We start from the raw sequence: 19,246 nt of genomic DNA, 5'->3' as shown, positions 1-19,246 counted from the left end.
GTTAATCAGCAAAAGAGAATTTTTCCATGATTTGATGAGTTCTGGTAGAGTGTAGAAACGTGATACCCGAGTAGTAGCGTTAGAGCCGCGAGCGCTAAGCCTAACGAAGCAGCGAACCCCGACCCACATGTCCTCCTCTCATTGGATAAACACAGCACCTACATCATTCCTGGGCGCTGTCTCAGCTGCCACCCTCCGCGTTGCGTCAACGCATCCCTAGCTATTTCCATCCTATACCAGATTTCATGGTAGTGCCCCACCCTAGGCTATTCAATTCGGGAGCAAAACCCCGAAGCCAATCGATACCTTCCGGTTGCGGTAACATATCGCGTTCCCTCACGGACGCGTACCTCTGCTATGAAGGTCAGGAAAAAGAATCTCTGTGATACTTGCCGCAAACGAAAACTTCAGGTATGTTTGCATGATTCTTTGGTTTTGGGGTGTATGTGCTAATGCTATTCGCTATTAAACAGTGCGATGGCAAGCGTCCAGCATGCACTCAATGTGTTTTCAGTAAGCGAACATGCGAAGGGTACCCGGACGCCTTATTTGTACCCTTCGACGCGACCAAAACGGCAGTAAAGCCAAGGGCGCGTCCGAAATCGGCTCCGCGGGCAAAGCTACCTCTCCCAGTGGATGCGCAATGTCCTTCCGATGCCGAATCGGGTCGTACTCAGGCTAAAGACGAGTCGACTAGACTTCCCCAGCAGGCCACCTTCACGTCCAGCGACTTACCACCTTCGCATGGTTCATATCCCCCAGATCCTTCCATCGTCCGAGAGAAAGTATCGTTGATCTTGCGCAATTTCATCCCCGTCCAAGAGCTACCATGTAATGCGACACATGCATCTGAACAATGCTCATGGTTTTGTGGCTCTTGGGCCAAGGCCCTCCCAGAACTGACTGCCGATATGACTGGACCGTATTCTCAGTGTTTATACTCGGCCGTGAGCGCTTTGGCACTTGCTATCACCGCTTATCGAGAGCGTAGAGACTGTCTCAACGCAGTAGTCGCGCAATACGAGGATAGTCTCCGTCTTTTGGGAGAAAGTCTTGCAGCTGTGGGAGACGCTTACAGGAGCGAACTTGTAGCCGCAGTTATGTGTTTGGCACTCACGGAGGTAACCTCGTCCCTCCCTCAAATGATTGTCTACTGCTCTTTCTGGCTGTCTTCTGAGTCATTTAGTTGAGCAAAGGCTAATGACATATGACAGGTGCTATCGCCAACCCAAGAGTCAAGTTGGCTGATACATGTGGAAGGTGTCAGCAAGATGTTTCAACTCATGCCACCAGAGCTCTTCGCATCGGGTATTGAGCATACTATGCTCATGGGCTTCAGACCGCTTTTAGTAAGTACAACGCCACGCGAGAAATGTTCATGGTCTGATATGTCTACGCTCTAGGTGCTCAAAGCCTTCATACTTCGGAAATCGACATTCTTCGCAGATGGTTCCTGGCTCACACTGCCCTTCCAACATCACAAAGGTGCCCCATTACAGAGTCTCTTAGGTGTCGCAGCACACATTCCTGGTCTCCTGGAGAAAATCGACGTCGTACTGCCTACATCCCCCGACGCCGCTGCCATTGGCACAGCCGGAGCAGCCAAACAACTCATCACAGAGCTCATGGAAAGCATATCCCAACTCAAGAACTGGCACAGCGGCTTTCTAGCAAACACCCTAGAACCAATCTCCTGTCGGCAGAGTGTAGAGCGCGATCTCGGCGGCACCTATGAGTCGCTCTGGTACCCAAGCCTCGGTATCGCCAACGTATTCGTCTACTTCTGGGCTTTCCAAATCCTCTGCCTCAAGGAGATTCAGGGCCTGTTGAACCGGTTTCAGGGACTAAAGCATGTGGTGCATGATGATGCGGCATACAGCTCCGAAGCGTTGCGGGACGAGTGCCTTGAGCTCAGTAAGTGCATATACAAGAGCATGGAGTATCTGCTGCAGGAAGACTTTATGCTGTATGGTATCTCGTCAGCTGGGTTTCCGTTGAGCATGGCGTGTGAGGCGCTCCAGGCGGATGCTGATGGGCAAGCGATTATGGCGACGCTAGATCAGTCGATTATTACTCGGGCCAGACTGAGAAACCTATGAGTCTGGGTATTTGAGCGTACTTATGAGGAAGTCAGAACAACGAAAATGCATGAGAACTCTCGGTCCTAGTACAATAGTGTATTGTATTGGTAGAAACAAAGATTAAGGTTACATTACAAGCATACATCATCATGAATATCGTCATCCCTCTCCTTCCCGTCCATCAAAGCATCAGTTATTACACTGCGCCCCGTCCGTCATATTGATCTCAGTATACACCAAATGGTCCTGGTTAATAAAGCCCGTAGCAGTCCCCTTGTTGCAATCGGGCGCTTCCTGACCAAAGCAGCGGTACGTTGTCCCAGCACTCTGAGTACCTAGAATGGGTGCAGTGTCTTGCTCATAGATCTCTATGCGCGTGTGCACGAAACCCATGGGGGTGAGCGGTAACCCGGGTACGCCGTCGATTCGGTGCGTGATGCGGATGAGCGTGCCGAGATTGGTGTCGCTCGCACCAGACAGCTTGTCAGTGTAGTCGGCGTACTGTTGGTTTCCGACGCGCAGCGAGCCCATGGTGTATGCGATTTTGATTGGTACGCCGTTTGCTTTGAGGTCGGTGTACGCGATACTTGCCAGACCACCTCCTAGGCTGTGACCAGTGATGACGGTCGAGTAGGACGGCTGCTCAGCACGTAGTTCGGCGAGAGCCTGGACAACACCAGCCTGAACAGATCGCCAGCCTTTCAGAACACCGCCGTGGACTTGGCAACCCGTGCATCCCGGTGCTGAATCAAAGGGCATGAAGAAGAAGTTGAAGTCTGTGCCGAAATCCTGTAGTGAAGATGAGCCGGCGAAGGAGACGACGAATTCTTTGGCGGCGTCATCTTGGAAGACGGCGACTTGGGTGTCGTTTACGATGTCGGACACGACTTTTCGGACGAGTTTTGAGCCAAAGGGAGGGCTTTTGCAGGTTCCGAAGCCGTAGACGAAGGTGGCGAGGGAGGCTACGGCGTATCTGGTGTATCGTTGGAGGACTGGGTAGAACTCTGGCTGAACTGCTGGGAGTAAGCAAACGATCATGTTGCATACAGTTGGTATATCATACTGAGTTCTTTGGGTTTTGTCTGTCTGTTGGCAAGTTCCCGAATGTCAGTTGGGGCAGCCTGAACGAAGGGTGCGGCGAGAGCGGCAACGGCAAAAATGGAGAACTTCATGATGATCGAATAGTACTAATACTCAACAACAACTCTCTTATCAAAGCGACAACACATTATATACATACACGTCCCTACCGCTGACTCCACTCCCCTCCCAGAACGCTTCCGCCATCCCAAGGCACCTAGCACGCCTCCCGGAACCAGCCATCCTGAATCGTTCAAGCCTCACTCCGTGCAGATCACAGGCTACCAGCTGTCAGGTACGCCGCACGACTCGGTCTCACAAGCTCCAACCCCGAACTCATCATCCTCCTAAAAGGTCGAAGGTGGAGTCCGGTGGCGCAAACTAAATGGATCACTGTGACAGGCTCGGACCTGCGCCCTGAGGTGTTCAGGGCACGTAGCGCCTGACCGATCGCCATGTTCGCACTTTGTTTTGCCGCTACGCCGCCGTGTTAGTGTATCGAAAACCACAATATACACTTCGGCAGCTTCGCATTCGCTTTCACACACGTGGATGATGCTGTGTGGTAAGCGGGAACGGCCGGCTGCGCGTGGTGTTGTGGATCTGGTACTCCGGAGTATGTATGTATGGGGGATCGCTTCAGGCTTCGCGGTGATCGACCCCGCACTGCCCAGGTGATATTCTCCGCCGTCTGCCGTCGCGTCGACTTGCCGTTGAGGCCTAGGTAACTTTCGCTTCACATACTCGCGAATGCAGTATCGCATGATTATACATACGGTGAAGTCGAAAGTTCCGAATGAACCGGTCCAGTAGCCCATGGACACGTGCGAGGCGATTGACGTCTACCATACTTGAGCCGGACGCGACGGCGAGTTCTCGAATCACCCCAACGGCGTCAAGCTAGAGGCTAAACAGGACCTCGTTCCGGAAGCCTAGAACTACATAGCAGATACTACCCAGCGTCCAAATACGTACAACGTAATCGTACTCGACGTCGGAGCCTAGCAAGTCGTGGATTTCAAATGTCATCGGAGGGTTCTCCTCCGTCTAGCGAGCAGCGTCGTTCATGGGATTTGGAAAGATAGCTGGATACCTCGGCCCATACGACATGAGCAATGGGAAACACCGCGATGACTCGTTTTTTCATTGGCTCAAGTCTTGCACGCGGCCATGCAGCTGGTGGACAGTCACGGAAGAGAACCTCAGAAGATCTCATCGCATAAATCTATAACAGCGACACTCCCGAGGTCTTGATCATATTGGTATCAATGACCTCACGCATCGAATTTACACAGCATTCGATGGTTTGGAGGCAACTTTCGCGGTCGTCACTACCGAATCACCCGCATAAGGTTGCACACAAGGTTCGCCGGCTGTGGCGCGGGCGTTCAACGTTTCAGCATTCCACGGCTGTGACACGCACGTCATTTTCATTGCGAGAGCAGGGTAGTAACGTCTATCGTCAGTGGAGCAACTTTGAACGGCAGATCAGACATCGTCATCTGGGTGTCACGAAGAAATGCGTCCATCAAGGCGTGGTGGATCAAATCGTCATCTGCTGCTTGGGTTGTCTTTAACTTTAATGACCTATCGTGGTATGCGACATAAGGCCCTTAGGCAATATCTTGCATCCGTGTCGTGAAGATGGGTATATCTTATGCTATATTCGTGACGTCCGCCACTGTAATGGGAGCGAGTTTCGAGACATTGACTTCTCACCTCCATACCCATCTCACTACAAATTGGGATCATAATACAACTCTTCTAGAGCCGCGAAATCATGGTCCAAAGTGTCAAGGTTGCCCTGGACGAGACTCTTAGCATAAAGTTTCCAAGCGTCTTTCGGTTGGTCTTTCAGCTCACTGCCTATGCGGTGAGCATCCTCTTCGAACTCTTCCAGAGTGCCTGTGGGGCAAGACAACTGCACTGTGGGATCTCCAGACAGGATGAGCCGTACAGAAGCAACCAGGCGCCGTTCTTGGCATCCAATAAAGTCAAGCTCGTAGTCGTTGGGAGCTGCAGCAGTAGAGATGGCGGGAGAATCCTCGATTGTGTGATGGCGACGTTGATTGGCAAGAGCAAGTGCTGCAAGCGATTTGACAGCGTTCCAAACACGCTGGGCGGTAGCGGAATCTGCTTCAAGGTGGAGGGAATAGGCAGATGGTGGCATCCCTGCGTGTCGCAAGTCCATCGCTTCGTTGATCCAGTCAATAGTCTTGTATGCAGCGCGGGACAGCCCGCAGGTCGGCCTTTCTGTCCGCAAGGTAATGGAAGAGATCCAGCTCATTAGCGCGTAGAGGTCGAGAAAGCTTCCGTAGTGCGTCAGCAAGAGGCCATGTCCAGTTACGATATCAGACTTACATAACACTCCACATGTCAACATGATGGTCAATGCGTAACCGGGGGAGGTCTCTTAGGTATGGAATGAGGCCGTGCGCATGGCATCGTGGTGATGCACAACTTCTGCGATCTTCGCGTATGACCAAACGACGCAATCCGGACCGCTGTTTTTGTTGTAGCATGTCGAGGAAGCGGATACTCTGCGAGGCGGCGGATTCATAATATTGAAGTTCTGCACCATCATCAGAACTTCCCTCATCAGAACTTCCCTTATTGTACAGCCATAAGACACCCCTGTTGAGTTTCAGGAACGCCAAGTGCTGTTTCATTTCCCTGATCTGAGCTGTCGTAGGTGTTGTCCAAGGCAGCCATACTGTGGAAAAGACTGTTGAATTCGCGATCTCAAGCGCACTCCTGCGTTCAGGCGGTGGTCCATGACTCCCCTCGTGTCGTACATTGTTGATCCAATCCCAGAAAGAACGGGGCCAACCAAAAACACTCCATGATGTGAGCCAGTTGGAAAGACCATGACGAGAAGATATATACTGGAGTGCTTCTTGTAGAGCTTGGCGGTCCATATGAGTCGGTTCGAGCTTGAGTACTGTGGTATCTGGCAAATCGTGGTATCGTTCCTTCATTTGGACCATCAATTGAAGTTGCGCACCAATGCAACTTTGAGGGTACCGTTTGGAAATATGTCTTGCCAGTCCCTCGGTAGCTGGGAAGCGTGGTTAGCCAAAACTGGTTCGAGTAGTGTGCTTGCGCAAGGGTCTGAGGATCGTTTTACCGTAAATATCAAGTGCTGTAACAGCGGCCTCTTGCATCGACTCATTCAGTTCGCTTAACATGCGCCTGAGATAGGTTTCCATAGAGATCAGCGAATGTCCAAGAAAGCCCTCCTCCCCTGCAACACGTGCGATGTGAGTTTTGAATGTAATCGTGTTTGTACTCAAAGTGAGTTCTGCTGCCTCCGCTGCGACTTGCTTGCAAGTATACAGGAGTCCGAGGTTGATAGCTGTGCCATCGGGATATCGTAGTGTATTCGTCTCGGCGTGGTGATGGTATCCCTCGTCGCTCGTAAGGCATAGCTCGTAGATCTGGTCGCGAAGTTCCCGGGGGATGCGTAGAAAATGGCAGGTGGGGGCCTGCGACGCCGACATGATGTAAAAATGGCGATGTGCTGATGCCGGCCTCTAGTGTGGGGAATGAAAGTCAGTATACATGAAAGAGTGCCTCGATGCTGTTCTCCGCTTAGTGAGCACGGGCTCTTACCAGCTGTCCTTAGGCAGCAGCATTACCGAAGTGTGGTACTGGATGTTGCAACGTATGTTGACCGCAGCCGCTCGAACCAAAAAAAGACCAAAGCAATGGGTCATCAAGTTTTGTGCCTGGATCGCTGCGCCTTTCGGACGCGTGTTGTGTATTTCTTCGTGCGCAAGATGCACCTAAGCTCGATATAATGCTGGTTCGACCAATCATCGTGGTACAGCGCCAATACATGTAGTATACATCCACCAAATCACCATCAACGCTCACTTGCCGCCCACTCTCTTGTTCTTGAGCTTGATAGTCTCTCCGTTGACGAAAATACCCTTGCCCTTGTACGGTTCTGGTACCCTCCAACTCCTTATCTTGGCCGCGAACTGCATGACCACCTCCTTCTCCGGTCCCTCTAGCAGTAAACGTGTCGGCTGCGGTGTGCTCGCAGTGACGCCCTTTGGTATGGCCAGTTCGACTGGATGTGTGTATCCGACCTTCAAATTGACGAACTTCTGGCCGGGGAATTCGGACTTTACGGTCGTCGCGGAGTCTTCTACCGATGCACGGTAACCGACACCGTTGAAGCGTAAAATCGCACTGTGTCCTTCGCTGACACCGAGGATGTGGTTCTGGAGGTATGCGCGGGTGGTGCCTGGAAGTAAGTCAGCGAATTGCGCAGCCCATGGTGATTGCAGCGCTCTTACCCCACATTGCCTTTTGTTTCGCATCTTTTGCGTCTTCGATTGTCAATGTCGGTCCGCCCAATGCCGGGTCCTGGTTGATATTGACGTATGGGGGAATGGCCATTGAAAGCTCGCCCAGTGGTCCCTTGATGTGTACTGTAGACATGGCCTGCACTCTCGCACTTCTCGCCTTAGCGGACGGTGCGACCACCTGGAACGTGACTCCCTGGGGTATTGAGAGCGGCAAAGACCCGATCTTGGATTGACATGATGCCGTCGAGGTAAAGGTCCTGGTCGGCGCGGGCCTGGAAAATACGGGCAGCAGGAAAGTCGGTATTGAGTCGCTGCTCTGGCTCGAGGCCTTTGCGAAGCTTTGGGCGCACCGCCGTCGTGCTGGGGCGAACATGTTGATTAGATGCCGGCAATGATTATCGCGAGAGTTTTCGGCATCTCCAACTCGCTGCTAGCTCATCCGGTCTCGTGATAGCGCGTCATCTACGTCTCTGATTGGTTGGGCGGTCGCGCTTTCCCCCACGAACACCCCTCAATACCACAACACTCCAGCCATCATCACTCCCCCCTGGGGATGATGCTGCACGATACAGCGTCGAAATTCGACGCTTGATACCTTCGACTGACCGTCCTCTCACCCAGGCATGTGCCTTTTGATCGTCGACTAACAGCGCGTGCTCTCACCCCAGATTTGACCTCACCTTCCTGTCGCGGCAGGCGTCATGCTTCAGGCTCTCCAACGCTGCGTCTTCTCCGCTCTCTTACCATATCGTGAACTCACATGGTCGATACTAATAGAGATCTTACCATCATTGATCTCTCGGCTTCTTCATTTTCTCTACTTTCTTCTACTCCGTGGCTCCTGCTCTATCTCGCCAGCTTTCCGTGCCGTGCTTTCGATGACCCTGACTGCTCACCAGCGCATCGCTCACATGAAACTTCAACATGGACTTAGCAAGGCGAAGCTGATCACGTTGGGGCTGTTTCTCCTACCTACAGTGTCCTCTCATTACCACTCCCCGCCGGCACATGCAGCTTCAACAGTCAACGTGGACTCCTTGTTCCAGTACACAACATCCAGGAACCACAAAGTGATAACACAAGCAGTCGATTTCGTGGTGTCAATGCAGACCGCGCCCACATGCACTCGCATGGCTGCTTCTCACTTGATGAACGAGTGCAAACTATTGGAACATGCACCGGACTTCGCCAAATCTCGCCCGGAAGCGTACTTGGATAACGTCAAAACCGAGTACGCGGCCAAGCTAGCTGTGTGCGAACTTCTCAGTGCCCAGCCAGTCAACCCCACACCACCGGCAAATTGCGACATCCTGGTGCCGGCATCAAGACATTGCGATAAAGGCGGTAGCTGGTGGCACGCCCGGCCGGAAGCTCCTAGCGACAAGCAATGCTACCCCAACTTCAAAGAGTACCAATATACCCAATGCCTCAAGAGCCTTCAATCGACACCACAGTACTGGACATCGTTCAGCAACGCCCGCCAGAATGCAGTGGTCATGTGTCAAGCCAGCAGAGATGTCATCGAGCGAGAAAACCACCTTGAGATATTCAAGAACCTGACCCAGGTGCTGGGCGATGTGACATCGAACATGCAAAAGACGACCGAAGAGTATGAGTCGTTGATCCGCGAGCAGAGGCACTATTCCGAGGAAGCTCGCGATTCTCATCAGCAGCTCAAAGAGGACATCCAAGCTGTTCAAGAGAAGGCTGTTGCCACTGTGGGAGCGCTTGACGACAAGTTCCGTACTTTCATGGAGGTGTCAATCTCGGATCTCATTACAGCTCTGGCCGAGAGTCAGAGCAACGAGATTGATCAGATCCATGAGAAGATGCAGGATTTTTCGCAAGAGTTGATGTTTGAAAGTTCACAGCTTGCAAAACACTTCACTGGCGAACTCCAACAATTCCATGATCTAGCCAGGATGAGCATCCAGTCCAATCACGAGGCTCAGGTCGACAGCTATACCGTTCTGGCAGGCTATATGGGCGTCACTCAGGATACCATCAATCGAACCAACGATATCGCAGATCGCTCTCTTTCTACAGTCCATAGTATTGCGCAACGTCTGGACATCTTCGAGACGCAAACGGAGCACATTGCTGAAGGTTTCGCTTTCCTAAGTGCGATACCAGCACTTGTCACACTACTCGTCCGCAGCTTCATAGCCATGGTCGGTACACTATTCATCTTCACTGTCCTGTACAAGCTCAACACAAGACTTGCCGCCTACACTGCCGGCGCTTGCAGTTCCGCTTTCCTCCTACACACATGCGGTATCTTTGACTGGCTCGGCGATCTCCCCTCCCGCGTCGCAAAGATCCACGACCAACCTCTTGCGACTGTCGCAGGCATGTCATCTTGGCAGAAAGGCGCGGGCATCGTCCTTTTACTCTGGCTCGCCGCCTACCCGGTGTGCCACATCAATGCCTACCTCGGCAGTCTCATTGCTGCGACCCTGAAGCGGCTTCTCAGCCCATTCTGGATCAGCGAGTATAGCAACGAGAACGGGACGGGGTTTTTGCCCAGCATCGAGATTCCCGCCGCGTATCCTCGTCCCGCGGATGACCGATATCATCGGAATGATGTCGGCTATCGCAACTATCCAAACTACTCGAAGTCGGCCTCACCACCTTACGAAACCTGACAGCCGATGAGGTGCCCGCGCAAGCTGTTCTACTGGTCAGCAACAATTTCAACATATCATCAGCACATTTCTGACATATATCTCTAAACGGCTTCTCAGAAAGCGTTCCTTGTACCACGAACCATCTTCCCGGGTCGATACATATTCATCTCGCGAATAACCCTTGATTTTTCTTACCGTTCTACGAGGGCATTTCCACGGCGTCGGAGCAATATCTCATATCATTTTTGACAATTTCGACATCTTATAGCAAAAATGGCGGAGTGGGGGAAACCGGGCAACTTGGCACATGTATGGTAGTTCTTCTCTATTTATCTTTCAATATCATCAACTCATAATTCATCCTTGGATCAGGGAAAGATCTATGCATGCGTGACATGCTCTGCTCCAATGACCATGTACAGCACAGCCCGAATTTAATCCGACTCATCATCCGGCAGCTCCTGAATCCTCCCCGATCGATACGCCTCTTCAACTGGATTCTGCACGTCCATCACACCCGTCGCTTTCAACCTGTCTCAAAGTCAGCATCAAATACTAAGCCAAAGACTCATTCGTACATACCTCTCAAACAACACAAACAACCTCTCAGCCTCCCTCTCCTTCTCCTCCTGGGTCATAGGCTCCATCTCTACCTGCTCTTCCCTATCCAATCTCTGCCCCGTAATAGGGTTCACAGGTATACCCCCTTCGACATCACCCGCCGGCGCATTCGCTTTCACCAAATCCTCCGGCATGCTAATATTATTCGACATGAGGAATCCAGACGCATACCCATAGCCTACGTTGTGAACAAACGTCGCTGGGTCTTTATGCGAGAGCTCAAAGAGCATCGAGGAGATTGATCCGCGGAGCGCGGGTGTCATTGCTGATGTAGACAAGTTGAGCAAGCGAGAGGAAAGCGTGTTTGATTTCCCGAGCGGCTTATCGCGTTCTTCGGTTGTGGGAAGGAGCATTTCCTCCATCGTCTTTTTCACGTCTTCAGGTGCGAATTCGTAGATACGGCGGATGAGCGTTAGAACGGGAGCAACAGCATCATCGAGTTCCTTGGGTGGGTAGGCGATCAGCGCGCGGGACAGGATGCAGATTAGGTGTCTTGCGTTTGTTCTCGGTTCGAAAGACGGGAAAACAGCCTTTTTGCCTTCTTCGCACTCTAGATCTAGGTGCAGGAGCACGTTGACTAGTTCGCGGGCTGGGACTGTCAAAGGTGGTTCGGTGACGCCGCGCCGGACGAGGATCTTGAAGACGCAGGCTATGGAGGGGGTGAAGTGGGTGCTGAGGTCGGTGTGGAAGTGGATTATGTTGAAGACGAGTTTGAGGGTTTCGGCGAGGGCCATGAGTTCCATGGGTTGGTTGTGGCCTTTTGCGCCTGCTGGTCCGGATTTGGAGTATAGTTGCGCATGGCGCGTTATGGCGGCGTTGATGCTGGAGGCTAGGGCGTTGGAGCGGACCAGTGAAGCGTAGTCGAGGGTTGTGTCGTAGGTTGTGAGGAAGAGGATGCGGGAGGCGAGGAACTCGTTGTCGATGCTTTCGCTCTGGGGGGTTTTAGTATAGAGCTGTGGATGCTACTTGGACGTCTGCGTACCTTCAACATCTCCGCTGCGTGTGGGCCATGGCCTAGATCAACGAGTATCTGGCGCGTCTTGGGTTGGAGAAGAAGGGCGTTGGCTATACATCGTAGAGCCTCTTGTGAGGCGACAGTAGTCTCTCCGTCGAATGCATAGCGTCCTAGTGTCCGAAGGCCCTGTAACGGTCACTACGCCGTTTCCATCGCTCTGCGCAAAGTGTAGCGTACATCTTCCGTGAATATAGGATCGGAGTTCTCGACTGATCGACCGTAGACTTTAAGCTGTTCGAGTAGCTGTTGCTTTTCTATCCATCCAGTCAGCGCAACGCATGCGTGTATAGGGTAGGAGACATGCGCTGAGTAGACAGCTTCTTCGCGTCCAGATCGGCTTTCAACTCGGAAAGGATTCTGGTGACGTCGTCGAGCTTTGCTGTCATACCGTTAGTAATGAGTCACGTGGAAGGTAGTCCTGCGCAGTAGTACTGACCTCTGCCCGTTCTTTGCGACAACATGGCGGTTGTGTTGCAGGACACGATCAGAGCGCATCACGTCACTCGGGGTGGAAGCTCGCGCTCGGAAAGCCCCACTACATATTGTGGGACCTGCATCACTGTCGCATTCAAGGGTCCGCATCAACAAGCAACGAACCACAACAGGTGCCATAAAGCAAGTAGCCATAGTCTGTTCACGGATGCCTTGATCCTGCATCTTTTCAAAGACAGATACCCAGGTGTTATTCAATCTGGTGTGATGCTCTTACATACTGTTGCAGCATCATGTCATAAGAGTAACATCCAAACACGGAATACGTTGATCCTTTGCTTCGTTCTCATCATATCAGAGAACAAGATAATATGCGCTGAAGGACTTCTGCACATCAAACTGGCACAACAAAACATGTTTCGGACGCAGGGGGCGGGCGCTGGCTCGAGTGCCCGTCGTCCAGTGAATGGCGGTTAAGGTTAGCACTTTACGCGCACGAGGAGCGTCGCGCTAGACGCGTCGCCAACACCAACCTTTGACTTGTAGACCGGAATGGTCGATCACCTCCACACGCTCGACACATTCACTCACGCATACCAGAGCGATGCCAGCGTCTTCTTGTGCTTTTATTCTCTTTTCTTGCTAGCGGGTTCCCAGCATAGCCATGGTGTCGTCCAAATTCGAATCTCTCTCCGTGCGCCCTCCGACTCCACCCAAAGACCAAGAAGACACAGCCGCCGACGAGACGGTGCAATTCCTCCAAGACCCCTTTGGCGAGAAGCCAATCCCACCCAGGCTCCGAGCAGCGAAGAGAGTGCCCAACACGCCAGAGCAATCGCCGTCGTCCGACATCGACATCCCCTCGAGTTCTGCCAGCGCACGGAAGAGAGTCAACTTCGAGCTGCAGCTATGCGACATACCCACCAACAAGGCAGTCGCGCAGTCCTGGACACCCACGCGTAGCTCACCGCTGAAGCCCCTCCCCCAGAACCGCCTCACCAAGCCGCTCAAATCGATCCTGAAGCCCTCCGACGGCACGCAGACACCTCCCGCAGAAGACGCTGCCAACCCGCTCAATTACAACTCTTTCGCCGAGATGCTGGACGCGATAGTGAAGCTGCTTGCTTCTTCCGAGCGCGGAACTCGGTTAGATGCATACGGTTCTTTGCAGAGGACAATGCAGGCATACGACAAGATACCCGACCCCCAGGCGCTGAAGCAGAAGATGTCTCTGCTGACCCAGTTCATACGGCGCGACATAACGGCGCCAGGTTTGGGGGGGACAGGGCTGGACTCACAGCTCATTGGACAGGCGATGAAGCTGCTCATGGCCCTCTTCCGCATCACCGACCTGATATCCGCCATGGACGAAGACTTCTGCTCCTTCATCATAGACCGCATCATCCGCGTAGCTTCCGATAGCTCCATGCCCAAGACCACCGTCAACACACACTTGGCTGTCCTGATGCAGCAAAGTTTCCGGCCGAAGACCATGACTGCGACACGCGTCGAGAAGGTGCTCGAGGCGCTAGACACCATCCACGAGCGAACATCGGGCCACGCGGTACAGGCATATAGGGTCCGGATATACAGGAAGCTGCTCCAGCAACGCCCGGACGTTATGATCAGGCATACCGAACGATGGTTCACGCATACTCTCAAAGCTCTGGTTTCGGTTCAGAAGGACATCAGTCAAAGCGCGCTAGATACTGCTGTAACGGCTGCAAAGACCATTGGCCATGACCGACATGTCGCCAAATCCGTCTTGTCTGTCCTGAACCGGGTGAAGAGCGACGGAGGCACCATTGCTAGCGTTTTCGCAGCTGAACTGGATCGTATGCTCGGTGGTGATTACGCCGTCTTGGTGCCACAGATCGTGGCTGCTGTCACGGGTCTACTCAAAGACTCGCTTGACGCGTTTGCAGGCTTGAAGGATTGGCTGGTCCTTATCAACAAGTGCCTGTCATCGGACAACGACCAAGTCCGATTATACTCCAATGTCGCCGTTGCCTTCCTGGCCTACTCTGTCAACTTTATGAACCTACCCGAAGAAAAGAAAGTCAAAGCCTGGTCGGGGATGTTCGTCAAAATCTCAGTACATGCACTGCAACGGAAGACCCCAGTAAAGAAAGCCGAGCGCGATGCTGTTTCATCCGCATACTTCACAATGCTGTATTATGCCTTTCGACCAGCAGCCTCTTTCGAACAATTTGACGGACATTGGACTGACTTCATAGCTGGCCTCTGGAGTCCAATAATCGCAAAGTCTGCTCCGCAGCACGCTATACCATGCCGAATTGTGTCTGCTCTCTTGGATGGCTCTCGGAAACCTTGGAACGAGAATCGGGCGCTAGATCTCCGGCCAAATTTCATGATCCAGCGAGGGGAGCTACCTCTGGTCGATCCCAAGTGGGTACGGAAGTCGATTGCTCTTGTACTAGAGTTTGTGGAGAATATTCTAGAGGCCGCACTCAAGACCGAAAGCAAAGAGCACGAAGACGAACCGTTTCAGACGATGTGGACGGCAGTCATCAACTCTTTGGTGGAAGCAAGCAGCAAGGAGATCATGGCGTCCACAGAAACCAAAGATGCCATGGCACATATCATCAACCTGCTGCGTCGGATCTGGGACAGCCACACGGACAACATTGCCGTAGAACAGAAGAGGGAGGATCTGTGGGCAACCAAGTTCTGCTTCCTGATAGAGACTGTCGTGCAGAAGATGGGCGCTTTCCAGTTCGCCGATAAGTGTCTCACACGTAACGCCGACAACGAGATCGAAGTCGCATCGACACCATCACATCGATCACGGCACCAGGGCACCCGATCGTCCCCACTCCTATTCCTGCTGGATCTTCTCGTCACACAATCAGAAGGAAAGCTAGCTGATCCTGTTCGACTCCGCGCAATGGACGTCATCATCGAGCCCTGTTTTGCTGCCCAAAACACTCGGTTGAGCAAGTTGGAGCTTCTTCGGGACTGTGCCGCGACGGTGGATGGCTCGCTGAAGGGTGCAGTGGCATCAGAGTTCTGGACGCGGATTGTGACCTTGCTCGATACCATGTTGCAAGATCAAACAGCCCCTTCAGGTGATCGCAGCGCTCGCTCATTGGGCAAAGAGTACGAGATTGTGGTCGAAATCCTCAGTCTGGGTTCTGCCTACTTGCTAGACAAGCCTGTCGGGCATCAAATCCTGTCAACTTTGGTCGGTACCGTCCGACGGGAAGCGGGAGAAGGTGCGCTTGCACTCGCTGTCATTGAAAAGGTCTCTGAGCAGGTCCTGAAGCGCACACCTGACGAAGACAAAGCTTCCTGTCTGGCGTACGCCAGCATTCTTCTCCGCAACCTACCAAAGCAGATGAGCCGCAAAGTGATGGATCAAGGTCGGCAGAATCTCTGGCCTTCGAACACAGCGGCAAGGTCCCATGATATCGACCCTTATGTCCATCTTTACGGAGCCGTCACTTCTGTCGGGTCAGCCGCTTACAGGAATCTTGACAAAGACGATGTAGAGCTTACCAAAGGCTTTCTTTCTGCGCTGAGCACCTCGGTCCAACACTGCTCGACGTCTCATCTCGCTGGGTATCTACGCAAAATACAAGATGCGATCCAGGTTTGGGTGGAAGATCCGGAGAAGAAGATGCAAAGCAAGGAAGAGCCACTGAAGAGCTTGCATCGTGAGGTAAGTTCACCGTTTTCGAAAGCTTCAGCAGTCACTAACCATTTCCAGGTCATCAACATGTGGGAGGAAGTCAACAAAGCTGTAGAGCGGTTACCGCGCAAGGACAGCCAGACGCTGCTTCACCTACAAGCGTTGGTGACTGCAGGCTTCCTAAGCAGACGCCGAAGCATCGTCAATATCTCTATTGCGACCTGGAATGTGACCTTTGGGAAAGAGGATAGCTTGCGGTACCCCACTCGACTTGAGCAGGCCCTGCGCCAATTACGGAACAGTGTCGAGCTTTCTCTTCCCTCACTGGAAGTCCGGGAAGACGATGCTGTGAGTGCATATGTCAGTACCTCCGAAACGCTACTAACGTCAAAACAGGAGAACAAGCTCTCGTTCTACGACTCCGATACGAGTGCGGACGAGGTCAAACGTGCATTCAAGAGCCCGCGAGTAAAGGCTTCGCCCTTCAAAATCTCTAAAGCGTCGCGAAGGTCCAAGTCTCGATCTCCAGCAGTGCCAACCTCAGCTACCAGGAGAGTGCCCTCGCGACAAACGCCTAAGATCCGTCTCCGCCACGACGACTCTCAAATCAAATTCGAACCCATCGTCTCCTCACCATCGAACCCGTTCCAACAAGAATCGCAAGTATTGACCGACCGCCAAAAAGAGATGATCGATCGTCAAAGGCTCAGCACTGGGATATTCGCAAAGATGGGCGCTGTCTCACCACAGCCAGAGGATGTGCCGTCGCCGATGGAGATACACTCAGATGCGTTGACTGCAGATGATCTGCCAGATCACACCTCTCGGGCAACTCCGCTCAAAGCTCTCGCAGCCATGGGTCCTATGGACGGCTACCTTGGATCGTCGCCAACTCCACATTCCCGCAAGAACACTCGTCATATTGTGAGCGAGGACACAGACATTGCAACGCCGACGGCCGTGCGGAGCATACAGTTTGCGAACGATGACCTGAACTCTTCGCCGCCTCAGTTCAGCAAGGACGACAGATCTAACAACAAGCAAAGCGAGCCTGATGTTCTAGTAGGATCCAGCTTCGAGTACCGTCAACCAGAAAGCTCGGTCTCGGTTTCCTTTGATGAAGGAACCACAATCGATGAGGAAGCACTGCTTGACGCTGTTGCACTTCACGATAACACACAAATGGACGCTGAACTTCCTTCAGACACTGTCATGTCAGACGTACCAAGCTCCACCATAGACCTGCAACTCACAGCGCAAATCGACGCCGATATGCAGGTTCATGATGCTCCTGCAGAAGCGACAGAGTCCACACAATCAGAGTCGAACGCCGAATACGTCGATGCCGCATCACATCCACAGTCATCAATGCTGGAGGACCAAGCTGGTAGCGACACCGAAGTAGACGAGTCACAAACGCCAACCCGCGGTCCTGCCCGCCGATCTCCCCGCAAGAGCTCCCAAGCCAATACCAGCAGTACGAGCCGAGTAGGCGACTCTTTCGACAACAGTTCCGCAAAAGGAACACCGTACTCCCTGCGTAGTTCCTCCCGCCACTCCATGGGCAGCCCCTCCCGACCTCCGAGTGGAAAGAAACCCAGACGCACACCCGCAAAGAACAAGAAGAATGGCAAGAAACAGACACAAGAGAGTCCTGCGCCTACCCCAGCTACCGCTCCTGCCCCGGTATCAGAACCAGAACCCGAACCATCCCACCCCTCCGACACCGACATCCTCGACAACATCACCGTCGCCGCCCCTGTCCCATCATCCAACCCGCGAGGCAAGAAACGGAAATCTACACACACTACCACCACCACCTCCACCTCCACTACTACTACAACCGAACCCCCCACCCCCGTCCCCGCATCAACAACCCGCAAACAAAACCTCCGCCGCTCCCAATCCCTCCTCTCTCACGTCGAAAACACGCAGGATATCTCTGTGGTGGATGAAACTCCAGCGCCTAAGCGGGCGAGACAGAGTGCGGATCAGGATGTCAGTGAAGCGAGAAGATCGACGCCGGGAAGTAGTGGGAGTAAGAGGTTGAGCCATGTGCAGGTTAGTCCGAGGCCGAGGTCGGCTGGGGAGGGGAAGGTGGAGGGGGGTGGGAGGGATGGCGATGGCGATGGGGATGGGGCATTGGTGGAGGGAGGGAGTGTGGTGGAGCTTCAAGTTGGACCTGACGCTGGAGAAGACGAAAGCGAAGGCGAAGGAGAAGCCGCACCCGAAACCGCACCTCCTCAACCCCAACTCCTCAACCCACCACCAGGCACAACCACACCAACGCCTTCCTTCGCCGAACGCGTCATCCTCACGCCCCGCAGCATCATCAACCAGCTCAAGAGCCTCAAGGAATATCTTTTCCGCAGCCCCAGTCTGGTTCTAGGGCGCGAGGAGGAGAGGGAGATTGATGATGCGTTGTTTGATATTAGGAGGCAGGTGCATGCTGCGGGGTTGAGGGGGGAGGGGGAGGATAAAGGATAGAGATGGGGGTGGGAAGTAGTTTGGTTACGGGTCTGGGGGGGAAAGTTGATAGTTGGATAAATGTGGGATGTGGGGAGACGTAGGATGTAGGGAAACGTAGGATAATGTCATGGATATGAAGTCGATGTATAAGTGTCAACATCCGTAGCATACACTCGGCACCCGGTCACGATAACATCACGATACATGTCGACAGCTCAGTCTTTTTTGTAATGTAATCCATATTCCAAAGTGTATCACAGAGTCTGCGACATTCTAGTCACTAGGTGTAATGCCTTTTGTCTGCCACGCAAACGCCTCCCCATGCTCATAAAAGTTTCGTTAAAAAGACACGTACGTAAACGAAAGAAAAGAACCCAAAAGCAACCGCAACAATCCGCCCACAAACGGGAATTTCTTCCAACTACTGCAGGAGAGGATCGCGGAAGTGCTTCTGCGAATTCTGCGCCTTCTCAACATTAGCCTGGTAGCGACTGCGAGCAGCCTGCTCCTTCCTCCTGTCGCGCTTCTCAACAGCCTGGATCTCCTTCTTCTTGGCGTCGGTGACACCGACCATGCCCCGCCCGCCGTTGGCGCGGGACAGAAGCTGGCGGTCCTTGTCATGGCCGCGACCGCGGACTTGGAGTTGGCTGCCCTCCTCGCCTTCCTCGCCGTCCATGGTGACGTCGCCGTCCTGGTCCTCTTCGTCTTCGTCGCCGGCGGTGATGGCACCGGGTATGCGGGCGCGTTGGGCTTCCTCCATGCGCTCGGCGACGCCAGGGTAGTTGCGCAGGTTTTGGCGGTAGTACTTGTTTAGTGAGCGGTGACCAGCGGTGCGGCCGGAGGGGAGGTGGAGCTCGTATTCGTCGTGGTAGACGGCTTGGGGAGTGTGGTGTGCGTGGGAGTGGAAGCCGTCGGCAGCGCGGTGTGGGCGGGGGTCGGCGTGGTTGTGGTGC

At 53.2% G+C, this 19,246-nt stretch overlaps 6 protein-coding genes across 6 annotated transcripts; 3 read left to right on the top strand and 3 right to left on the bottom strand.

Annotated features, from left to right (window-relative positions):
• Positions 1 to 1,142: 1,142 nt before the first annotated feature.
• Positions 1,143 to 2,099, top strand: J4E87_008444 (uncharacterized protein; the record flags this gene model as incomplete). Its single annotated transcript, XM_049380033.1, has 3 exons — positions 1,143 to 1,148; positions 1,215 to 1,349; positions 1,404 to 2,099. 3 exons carry the CDS (start codon positions 1,143 to 1,145, stop codon positions 2,097 to 2,099), a joined length of 837 nt encoding a protein of 278 aa, XP_049230302.1.
• Positions 2,100 to 2,270: 171 nt separating this feature from the next.
• J4E87_008443 (uncharacterized protein) lies at positions 2,271 to 3,253 on the bottom strand (the record flags this gene model as incomplete). The annotated part of the gene is made up of 2 exons (XM_049380032.1): positions 2,271 to 3,094; positions 3,145 to 3,253. The coding sequence occupies 2 exons, from the start codon at positions 3,251 to 3,253 to the stop codon at positions 2,271 to 2,273; spliced, it is 933 nt and encodes a 310-aa protein (XP_049230301.1).
• Positions 3,254 to 7,033: 3,780 nt separating this feature from the next.
• J4E87_008442 (uncharacterized protein) lies at positions 7,034 to 7,610 on the bottom strand (the record flags this gene model as incomplete). Its single annotated transcript, XM_049380031.1, has 2 exons — positions 7,034 to 7,413; positions 7,466 to 7,610. 2 exons carry the CDS (start codon positions 7,608 to 7,610, stop codon positions 7,034 to 7,036), a joined length of 525 nt encoding a protein of 174 aa, XP_049230300.1.
• Positions 7,611 to 8,607: 997 nt separating this feature from the next.
• Positions 8,608 to 10,122, top strand: J4E87_008441 (uncharacterized protein; the record flags this gene model as incomplete). Its single annotated transcript, XM_049380030.1, has 1 exon — positions 8,608 to 10,122. One exon carries the CDS (start codon positions 8,608 to 8,610, stop codon positions 10,120 to 10,122), a length of 1,515 nt encoding a protein of 504 aa, XP_049230299.1.
• Positions 10,123 to 10,538: 416 nt separating this feature from the next.
• On the bottom strand, positions 10,539 to 12,201 carry J4E87_008440 (uncharacterized protein; the record flags this gene model as incomplete). Its single annotated transcript, XM_049380029.1, has 5 exons — positions 10,539 to 10,635; positions 10,687 to 11,657; positions 11,708 to 11,866; positions 11,918 to 11,994; positions 12,177 to 12,201. 5 exons carry the CDS (start codon positions 12,199 to 12,201, stop codon positions 10,539 to 10,541), a joined length of 1,329 nt encoding a protein of 442 aa, XP_049230298.1.
• A 635-nt stretch (positions 12,202 to 12,836) lies between these two features.
• J4E87_008439 (uncharacterized protein) lies at positions 12,837 to 18,311 on the top strand (the record flags this gene model as incomplete). Its single annotated transcript, XM_049380028.1, has 2 exons — positions 12,837 to 15,854; positions 15,903 to 18,311. 2 exons carry the CDS (start codon positions 12,837 to 12,839, stop codon positions 18,309 to 18,311), a joined length of 5,427 nt encoding a protein of 1,808 aa, XP_049230297.1.
• Positions 18,312 to 19,246: the final 935 nt, after the last annotated feature.

Source organism: Alternaria ethzedia, assembly GCF_023757985.1.
Source record: "Alternaria ethzedia strain BMP 0044 chromosome Unknown scaffold_26, whole genome shotgun sequence".
NCBI classification, from domain to species: Eukaryota; Fungi; Ascomycota; class Dothideomycetes; order Pleosporales; family Pleosporaceae; genus Alternaria; species Alternaria ethzedia.
The sequence above is the reverse complement of the archived record's forward strand: the minus strand, read 5'-3'. Positions and strand labels throughout refer to the sequence as shown.